We start from the raw sequence: 11,417 nt of genomic DNA, 5'->3' as shown, positions 1-11,417 counted from the left end.
AAACGCGGCTTCCGCTCGTACCCGTCCCGCACACGGCATGCACCCCCGATCTTTGTCCCTCAAGTCATCGCGTCAAATATCATTAAAAAGTATCTCTTAACTGAGTTTTATCATCACAAGAATATAATATAACACAGGGAGCTTTTAGGCAGCCGTAGTTCGAAGGTATCCTATCATGAATAAGGCATTTTCTGTATTAGGTATCAGATAAATGTGTCAGCAAACTCAATTTAAATCTCAATGTAATATTATATACAGATACATAGATTGCAGAGGGTCAATTCAGTTTTATCAGAATATTTAGAAGGCGCTGGACAATTCGGCATGTATCTACTCCGGCAAGACTATTTTTTGTTTCGTCAAAATTGAGTTTGAACAATTTCTGATTGGACGTATGAGTCAAACATTTCTTTAAACGGTTAAAATATTTGTAGCAAACACACGCCGAATATGAAAGTGGATCCTAATAATTCTATATACTTACTTAGTATTTTATGTAAGTTTTGAGTAATACCAATAGGTAAGGTGATATTAGATTGACGGTTTTTGAATAGAGATATGGTTTTACCTCCCAGGTGGAACTATTCACTACGTGTTGTTTTCACACGGACCTACGGCATTCCCAGACATGGCAACTTGCACGCGGACTGTGTGGAAAGGTCAGTTGTTTTTGAGTAATTTACTGTCGTGTGACTGACAGTAAAAATTCTGTTCGTGAATGTGCTAAGAGAAGTACATACTAGTTCTTGCAATCTTCATTTTTGGTTTGTCTTTTCTGTTAAGGACTAAAACAGTCGTTGTAGCCTGTTAGCTTGCGTGCAGCTATGCTCGCTAATCCCACTCTGTCAAGTACAGACAGCCAAACACATCGCAACTATATGTCATTTTTAGTGTCCCCTTACGTATTGAATAATTTGACACATGGGGCAACGTTACTTAAGGTTAGATCTGAATAGCTGAGATTCTACGGTTAATTCGGCATTAATGTCCGTATCAAGACATCTTCAAATGAAATCAAATCAACAATTTTTGCGACGAATGAATCGGCCTTTGCTTTGCGCCCTTGAACCATAACACGTTGGGGTAGGCGGTGACGAGAAGTGCGAACGAGTACAAAAAGTCAACATTTGGATATTTTTCAGTGTTGTTTTGAGGATTATATTCATGCCGAATTGAAGAGTTAGCGTTAATGATTCAACCGATGTTTTAAATAATGTTATTCTAACTATAAGTCTTTGTTTATGAGAAAAAGCGTATTCAACCGTAGAGTTTCTAAACGCAGTGTCAGGCGAAGAAATTAAATCTGTTTGAGGAGCTCTAGACTTTGAGTTGCTATCAGTCAAGAAGATCCATACTGTTATACATAAGAGTTAACGAACCAGAGAAGTAATACAGTAAATCTTTTTAATACTCTGCTCAAAAATAGTTAGGGATATTGGGATATCGGTGCATGTGCATGGATATGCAGTAAAAGTCAAATGAAACGTGTCGCATTATTTGTGGGGACCAAAAATATTCACAAAACACAAAATATAAATTTAGATATGTCACAGAATAAACAATCAAGTGAAAGACTAAAATATCCTAACATCCCTAACTAATTTTGAGTGGTGTACTGAAATTCAAACTTTGCTCACATATCATATATCATATATGATTTACTTCATATACATTAAACCATGCAAGCAGTAAGTAAAGCTGCAATGGACACAGATGTATTACTGTAAAAAACATCAGACAGCTTCTCCCAGCATACATCCCTGCAGGCATCTCAAGATTTATTACTTCTAATTAACAGAAAGACTTAGATTCTCCCACAGACTGGGGAAAAGTGCCTTTGTCGGTAAACATAAAAGTAGCACTGGGGGCATATTTACTAGTGCCCAACGAACAAGTTCACACGGGCTTTAAATTTGCAAAGCACATTTTGTCTTGCATTTCAATGAGCTCACTGGTAGATTTTCCTCCTCATGCAAATATTTGTAAATCATTCCAGTTTCACGCAAATAAAACATACATTGGATTTGGGCTGTATCAGTTTTGGCAGGGATATGCCCTGATGTATTTTGCATTTTTATTAAGGTAGAAGGGACACATTTGAATAAACATTTCTCTGCATCATTTGAGCCATATCCAATTCACCAAGCTGGGATCACTTTATGAAGTATACAGCTGGTTTGTATGGCTTGCTCCCATTGCATCCTCTGGTGGAATTAGATTGATACTTCTTGGAGCACCTGGTTTGTGTGAGATTGAACCGTGTTTTATGATATCACAGAAGAGGTATAAAACTCTGGTTTGCAGTGTCATGTAGGGTCACACAAACAGAGAACAGCATCTCTTTGTGTTATATGGCGGTTATATTCTGTACAACATGTCTGACCATTTATTTTTTACAGAGCTTTTTCCTTTTTTCTCAGTTTTAGCAGGATGTCAGCGGCAGCTGCTGAGAGCCGGCGGTCCAGCCTACACAGGCGCCTCACAGACTGCACCGAAGAATCTACCTGTCAGGACTTACGCTGCTGTCAAGTGAGTCTACAAACATCCTGTTTACTAAAACAAACTTTAAAGAGCTAAATGCAGAGAGGAGAGAGAGTTCCTCAGCATCTTTCTGTTTCACCCATAGCAGTTTGCACATTTAGATGATGGAGCTGTCCACTAGCTTCCGTTTGTTTGTTTGAATCATAAATACAAAAGACGATGGAGGTAGACCTGATGAATCGATTATTTCTCAGTTTAACATCTTCCATATTGTTTGTCAGGGCACTAAAGAAAGACAAGAAAGATGACGCAGCGAAGGACTCGAAGAAAGAAAAGAGGGTCATCGATGATAAAGACAGACACAAGCCCTATGGCAGGACAGCTTGGGTGCCTGTAGATGACGTGTACGTTATGAGATTCTACCCCAGGACGACCTATGGTGTAGAAGACGCCATCGACATGCTCAAGAACTTTCAGAGGTTGGATTTCACTCCTCACAAACAACCTGTCTACATCGATCTGAGGCTTAACATGAAACTGGAGAAAAAGGTAATGGCATCGGCAACAACACTGCAGTTGTGTTCTGTGCAGATCTATGCGGAGTGAATGGAATTCTAATTAAGACGTTTAAAGCATTGTTGCAGTTAAATGTGTGATCCATCTTTTGATTTCTGAAGGTCTACAGTTCTGATGTTACGAATCATTACACCTACCAGTGAAGCTTATACTGTCTTCTCCTGTAGGTGGTCAGATTGTCTTTTTAGTAGGATGCAATTTGTAAACGCTTGCCTGAATGAGTGCAGATCATAAATAGAGCGCGACTTGGCCAGGCTGACATTCAGTTGCCAGATTATTAGGAACACCTAGCTACAAGTTTGTATAAAGTCTTAAAAGTTTGGGATGTGCTTAATTTCAACCATTATGATTTCAAGGTTAGGAATATGCTTGAATATGAATATACTCCTTGAAAAATGCTTCATTTAACATAATCTGGAGTTTTAACTCCATCTCTCATGTAAACCAAAAATCTCTTAATATTTGAAATGAAACAATCCCGTCATCATATTTATTTGCTTGTAGTTTGGTACTCTGGCTGTTACTGTAACTGCATCAGTCTTTGCTACATGAGCAATTTTGGTTAATCGACCAAAACTGCACGACACAGAGGAATAAAAACCTCATGAGTTTGTTTCCACATCACTGAACTGCAGAGCTGCCTTGATGTGCAGACAGTCCACATGAGATGGACTTACTTACTACTTACAGCCTCACACTCATCTGTCCGTCTCCGCAGAACCGTGCAGAACCAGGAGGGCTATGCATAATGAATCATAAACACTCCAGTGAAATGAAAAATTAAAGTGATGGCAGAATAGATTTAATACTTGATTACCAACGCTTGGTCTGTGATTGACATTCCTCCTTTTCCCTATGTTTTCTCCCAAATCCTTTGTGAGCAGGAGTGTTTAAAGCTGTAATAATTGAATCTTTTCTTCTCCTCACAGAAAAAAGTGGACCCCTTCGTCAGCACGGTCCACGTACCGCACCCCATCAAGACAGAGATGAACAAAGTTTTAGTTTTTACTGAGGTAAAAGCGTATTTTTTATCTTCTCCTTCAGCCTCACTTAATCTTAATTTCATAGCCAATTGATCGCCTGCTGTTGATGAATTGCTTTAATTTTGTCTGAACATGATTCAGATGTAGCAGTAGCACCTTTTATTCGTCACCCCCTTTATCTCTAATGAATGGGCTCAGAAATCTTCAAGCAGGAATTGATTAATATTCCCGGCGAGCAGCACAGGTTGTGGGTTGTAACTTTGACGTGCATGTTAACGACCATAATGAATGACACTAGTGCGGTCTGCCACATTTTGACACACCCAAATCGGATGAAGTGGGTAACGTTGGCTCTGCTTTTCTCTGCAGGATCCTAATCAAGCTAAAGTTGCCCAGGAGAATGGAGCTGCGTTTGCTGGAGGAGCAGAGCTCATACAGGCGGTGAGTTGGTAAAACATCACATACTGTATGTTCAGTTCGTTTCTCTCAAGAGAAAGCTATCATCATTGTCTGAAATTATTTTTTGTAACAGTATAATGTCAGTGTGTTTGCTTGTTACAAAATACATTTTCTAAATCACCAAATCCAAGCAAAGCTTAAAAAACAAACAAAGAAATGATCAGTTTGATTATTTTTACATCCTACTTTAGAAACAGTTGCCACATTGTTATGCACAGAATTATCATTATTGAAAAAAAATGTATTGTGATGTTGATTTCAGCCACATCATCCCGTCCCTTTTTTCATTATTTAATGTTTGATCGGTGTAGTGAGAGCTGTGCAGTAACACAACCGCAGTCACAGGGGCAGACAAGGTTGTAATGCCTTGATCTTCACCTTGTCTACACCAGAGTGTAGCAGGATAGAGTCTGACACTGACAGACGACTGCAGCTGCTGCTGTTGTTCTGTTGATGTACTGCTTTTGCTACACGGTCGGTGTAGACGAGGTGTAAGGCATAATGCAGGTAGTTTCAAAGGCGGAGGAAAAAGTGTCTCATTCCATTTTCCTGCAGTCACTTAATTTGTCCCCAAAAGGCAAATGGTTGCCCAGCAGTGAAACACAAGCACATGAACACATCATGATACAAAACTGGTAACTAACAGAATACACATTGATTTAAAAACAACATAAAAAACATTTTTAGTAACTTTAATGAAGTTGAAGTAAGTTATAATGATGTTATAATGTTTGTATCAACTGTAATAATGGTCTGACAATCACCATTTCTATGAGTGAAGGACTGTTGGCAACTAAACAGGTACAAAGAAGCCAGATAGCTGCTGTATGCTGTGTTCATGCATGAATTCGCTGCTAAATCATTCCCATGATCTGAACTAAACAGAAAATCAAACGGGAAGGACATGTACTTGTTACAGAGGCTACACACCTAACACATCAGCTTTAACCTGTACTGTGCAGTTCAGACTCTGAATTTATATCTAAATATTATTTAGATCCACTGCAGGAGTGTTTCAACTGACACCTAATCTGACTTTATTCACTTCCAGATCTTAGATGATGAGATTTCAGCAGACTTCTATGTAGCAGTGCCAGAAATGCTCCCGAAGCTTGTACCACTGAAAAACAAACTGAGGAAGAAGTTTCCAAAGAGCAAGAGAGGTAAGCTGAGGCCCCAAATAATATAACAATCTACTTCGTCTTGCCAAATTGAAGAGTAACCCAGAGGACAGTTGAACTCGTGAAGAGCTTTCATTCACAAAAGTAAAAGCTGTTTTTATATCAGTTTGTGATAACAAGGAGGACCAATTCTCATTTCTATTTATTTATTTGTGGCTACAGAAAACATCACTGATTCTTTTCTCTATCTCTCTCTTGTTGACACTCAGGCTCAGTCGGCATCAACATTCCCAAGATGTTGGCGTTGTTCAAAACAGGTCATGAGTACATGGTGGAGAGCGACTGCTACATCAGGACCCAGATAGCAACGGTACGTCTCAACAAACTGATGCAGAGTGTGTCTGATGCAAATATTATAATAAATAATTACAAATGGTGAAGGTGAGACGCAGAAGACAAGCCGGGAATGCTAAATATTATTTCATACTTTTTTCTCTCCTCTGCACAGCTCGACATGCCCAAAGAAAACATCCTTGCCAACCTGCAAGCTATCCTGATTGATGTTTGCTCCCACCGACCAGCCGATATGGGTACGTTCACCAAAACCCATCACAACGCACGACAATTTCAACCACTGACATGAAATGACTTCAGGGCTGCTTTTCCTCAGCAGCTGCAGATAAACTCTGTCTCTAATTGCTTTGACAGCTCATCAGGACAGAATAGCACATTGTTAATGGATTTTTATTTGCCAAAAAAAAGGAAAAGCTTTCAAAATGTTCCAGCTTTTCCCTGCTGTTTTGCTTCCCTGGTTGAGTTTACACCTCTGCAGCCGGACTGGTATTGAGGCAGCGGGGAAGAGGTTAGCAACCTGCCAGCCAGGTGTTCTTTGCGATTTGTCAAGGCTTACTGTGTTTTAAACGTTTTTACCTCATAAATTGGAGCAAGTGGTCCATTCCCCTTTCCTGTGGTTACTGGACTGTATTTTGACAGAAACGCATGAGACAAAACTGTTGGAGGAAACCACAGGCAATTGGGCTTCATGTGGATCCAGAGGCTTGCTGTTCTTTACTCAGTTGAGTGGAGGTTTATCCAAAAACAATTCTTTCCACCAAGAAATTTGATGGAAAGAAGGGATAAGAGGTGACTGACTTATGCCATGAAATTATTATCCTGTACAAGATAATTTACATTTTAAATTAGATGCATAGGGCCGGAGCTCTCTGTTCATTTTTGAACACTTTGAAAATCAGAATTTGTGTTAATTCATCACATTGAACATAAAGTCTGCATTCATTCTTGTCAAAATAACGCTATTGTTATTTTAGATGGTCTACATTTAGACTGCGCTACCATACAGTGATGAAACACAAATGGAAAAATCTGAATCTGTTGAATGGTCAGCAAAAGTGTTAAATATATGGGTCATTCCATGTCAACTCATCTATAATTCAGAACTTTTCCCTGTTCATGTTCTTCAAAAAATATATGTAAAACTTATATTAAATACTTGGGGCTTTGCAAAATCCTATAGCTGTACTCCAAATACTTTTTAAGTCATGATTTTTTAAGATTGGCCCTCAGAGATGAGTTTGATCATTTTTGTGATTGTATGTGTATCCAAAGACTCACCAATCGCTTATTTTTCACTGGATTGGGTTGACTTTGTACTGAACATCCAGGAAACCCTAAGGGTACAAAATTTATTCATTCAACAATAACAAATCATGTTGTTTTCAAAAACTTAACTTGCTTGCACCCAAATGTTAATTCTGTGTTGTATTTAACATTTTATCACATCTAGAAGTTATTTGGTCTTGATCAATTTAGCTTCAGAGCTAAAAAGCACACTTTTTTGTGTAATTGTCACTATAGAATTAACAAATCTTATTTTAATTTCCTTGACACTGAAGTTACAGCTTATAATGGTTTGGTTTCTTACATACTAGATGATGTCATCTTGTTCCATTTGTCTGGACCAAATAAAATACTACATTACAATATGAACTGGGAGGGTGTAGGTGAGATGTTATGGAATGACCCATACATGATTTGTGGTCAAAGAAAATGTGAAACTAAAGCTTGGAAATCAACCTTTTAATCACTGAATGGAGGCCCTGAACATGAGCCCAGACTGCCCTGCTGAGGCAGTCGGTGCTCCTCACAGTGCTGGAATGAACCGAACAGAGAGGTAAAGTAAGAAAGTCAGCCTTTTCAGTCTGTTGGATTTAATTCATTTCCGATCTTCTATGCATTTGCTTCACTTTCCATTCGATAATAAGATGCAGAGGGTAATCATCAGCTAATGGACCGTCATTAGAGGGAGAGGCTTAAATGATCTGCAATATAATTGATTCTGAGCTTGCTAAATAAAATGTCATTAACAGTGGCCCCAGTGAAGTGAACTGCAGAGCTTTCAGAAATGCTGATTGAGGACACTTTAAAACCATTGGCCCTTTGTGACCTGGAACTTTTCATATCGAGTAGTCCTTACTCCCCTATTTATCTTGAACCTCTCCCTTGAGGACTTTATTGCCACTAATGCTGCTGTGTTTTCAGATGTGGTTTACACTATTATATTCAGTGGGCCACTTGCATATTTCTTTTATTAACAAAGTCTGGCTGTTTAGCTTTGTTTCCAGGAAATAAAAGTGGTGCCCATTTTGATGTACGCAGGAAACTTGTGTAGACCGATGTATGGTTAGACAGAAACGCATGCTCATCCTGGCTGAAGGGGGCGTGACCACCCATAAGGGCCAAAAGGTAGTTACAGTAATGTGCCATGTAACAGCTATTATCATAGGAAGAAAACATCAACACTGTACGGTTCTCATCCCTCAGTATTTCAGAGAAATCTTAATGTTTTCATAACATGCACGCTTGAATTTCCAACCCTTCATTTCAAGTAGAGTTGCCACAGTCATTTCGGGAAACTCCTTAAAACCAAATATTTTGGTAAATGGCACTCACATTTGGAGTGTGAAAGTTATGTGTTGCATTAACTCCTAATGGCCCCTGTGGAAATATCATGATTATCACCTCTGTACTTAAAGAAGCACAAAGTGTGGAGGAAGGAAAGGACAAAGTGATAGTTGGACTTTTTAATGGGATATCATTCAACATAATCATCCACAACAAACAATGGACTAATCCGCAGTGATAATATTGTCCTTATTTACTGTTCTGCTAAGAAAAGAGCTGCTTTAAAAATTCTTATTTGTGTCTACAGGACCTGCATCACTTTTAAGTGGGGTTTAAGAACCTAAAAATAAACAAAATACTTAAGCTGTAACGCACTCTGATAGCACCAAGCTCCACCAAGGCTTAACGTTCTCCCATTGTTATTTTGATAAAATAATATATTTAATTTGGATCCAGACACAGGATACAACAGCCAGATATTTTTCTTCAGGAAAGTGCAGTAGTTAAGGATGTTAATGTTAAGAAATCCTTCAGGATTTTCTGGATCCATACCAAAACCAGTCACTTTCCACCAATCAGAAAGTTGTAACGTTTTCGAGATGTTAAAGTAATAACCAAACAAATAGTTGGGACTGAGAAGAAACTTCTGTTGCAGAAGTCATTAAACTATTTCTCCTCAGACCGAAGAGAACTGCACTCGCAGCAGATGGTTTGTGCAGTTTCATCTCGGATGATCCCTGTGGGACTCTTCTGCGCTCACCCTGCAAGTGTTAATGCTCTACCGCATTCGCCCGGCTGCAGAAACCGTTCTCTGCGCTACCGTGGCTGAGTGAAGCTTCTCACTCAGTGCCTCGGCCCAGTTCTGCAATTTTCATCACAGATGAGCACTGGTGATGATGGCGGTACGTCGAGCTGAGCCACCCAGGTCTGTCTGAACTCTGTCAGCGGAGAGCCCTCTTTGAGTTTATGCCAACAAACATTACAGAGCAGTTCAACTCCCCGACAAGAGGTGCACAAGTACTGTGGGTGGAATTTAATTACTTCTGCAACCAGAAGTGAAGGACCAGAAACCGTGAACATTAAAAATACTTACGCTTAACTTGTATTAGCTTCGTTAATAGCTAAGGATTTTTCTCTATTTCCATTAACATCTTTTAAAGTGTCATTTGGACAGAAGCTAATGGCTGCAGCGTGGGCAGAAAGAAGAAGCAACTTTCATGGATAAATGCTCAAAACTGAGACGAGAGCACAGAAACAAAACATGTGGGTGAGGGAAAGCTAAACCCCAAGGGGCTTATGGGAATTATTCATGACAAAAGCAAAACCATATGCTGGTAAATAAAGACCTGAGTGCTGGAAAAATGAGACAACAGGGAGAATGATGCTGAAATAACTATTCATAAGTAAGTTAAAAGTAAATCTGTGAGAAAAATAAAAGACTGCAGGGAATTTGTGCATGTTTTCAAATAAATGAGAGACAGAGGACGAGTGGGTGAAAGAGATTGAAGGCAGCTGTTTATTATAATCTCATGCAAACTGATGCCTCACATGTATTAAAAGTTTTCTAGCTCCATGTTTTTATTTATTTTTAATTTTAACTTTGCTATCCAGGGACACACTGACTTATTTTATGTTCTTAATAACTTTTCACAACATATTTTTACAGCCAGTGGTCTTCTATACAACTTTCCCTTATAAATTATAGATGGGTTTACCTGGATTCTTAAGGTCTGATACTTTAGATCTTGTTCAGTCTTGTTCACTTCAGATATGATGGAGGTTTCTCTTTGAAGGCTGCTGCAAAAACTTAGCTTAAATATTTAAACATCCCCTCCAGATATGTTTGAAAATGTATAAAACTCTTCTTTAAATAATAATGTCTAATAAAATTCTTTAAAATGACATTCAGAGATCTCCCATATTGAAAAGTCCAGATAATGCAAATATTTTTGTTTCAGAAAAGTCACTGTTGAGCAAATTACCCACCTATAGAGCCAGTTCTCTGTGTGTGTGCACTAGAGGTTTCAAGTTTCCACATCACACTTGTGTACACCGGAGCATCATTGGCTCTAATCATATATTCAGTTTGTCGAACAAAGTACTGATATAGGAATCATTTTAATAGCAGTACTAACATTCATAATGGCTATTTAACAGTTTGAAAAGATACCAACCCCCAGCTGTGGGTCACCGACTTTACATAAATAATGATAACTGAGTTTCAACATTTTTGGATTGGATGCTTTTCTCACTGTGTCGTGCTTGACACTAAACTGAATATCTTTGGACTTCTGGACTGTTGGTCAAACAAAACAAAACACCCAAGAAGTTGTGAATATAATGGCTTGTTCCCGCCCTACAATTGATCAAAAATTATAAATCAATAGTGAAAATGATCTTAAATTTCTGCTGTAATGCCAAAGAGAAGAAACAGCAGCCTCAAAGAATTGTTAAAAATCTGAATTTAAATATATAATTGCTGGCTTTACTAAACCGACATCACCCAGCCCTGATATTTCTACATTTTGTTTTCATTTCAGTCTCATGCGTGTATATTTTTCATCATGTCTGACTTTTTTTGTAATTCTTGTCTGGCAGCGTCATCTTACAAATTGTTCTTTAGCTGTTCTACAAAAGTGTTGTAGAAATTCTTGAAGCCGTCGTACCTCCCCTTTTCACTACATTAAAACAATTAATGACAATTTTTTCTTTTCCTCTCCCCCCAGGACCTTTCATCGAACGGGCGATCATTGCCAGTCACACCAGTGAAGCTCTGTGGTTCAAGAGCGAAGACGTTTTACCGAAACCAGCAGAGGAGGAGTGAACTAATCCTGATTGTATATATTCACTGTATTGAATAAAGTATTTGTTCTGA

At 38.6% G+C, this 11,417-nt stretch overlaps 1 protein-coding gene across 1 annotated transcript; it reads left to right on the top strand.

Annotated features, from left to right (window-relative positions):
• Nucleotides 1–88: 88 nt before the first annotated feature.
• Nucleotides 89–11,417, top strand: mrpl1 (mitochondrial ribosomal protein L1). The gene is made up of 10 exons (XM_084360958.1): nt 89–165; nt 576–659; nt 2,421–2,529; nt 2,763–3,030; nt 3,987–4,070; nt 4,410–4,481; nt 5,551–5,662; nt 5,890–5,990; nt 6,129–6,210; nt 11,269–11,417. Exons 2-10 carry the CDS (start codon nt 629–631, stop codon nt 11,364–11,366), a joined length of 957 nt encoding a protein of 318 aa, XP_084217084.1. The 5' UTR covers nt 89–165; nt 576–628; the 3' UTR covers nt 11,367–11,417.

This window comes from Pagrus pagrus, assembly GCF_965226575.1.
Source record: "Pagrus pagrus genome assembly, chromosome: 8".
NCBI classification, from domain to species: domain Eukaryota; kingdom Metazoa; phylum Chordata; class Actinopteri; order Spariformes; family Sparidae; genus Pagrus; species Pagrus pagrus.
This window is presented reverse-complemented; position numbering and strand designations above follow the sequence as displayed.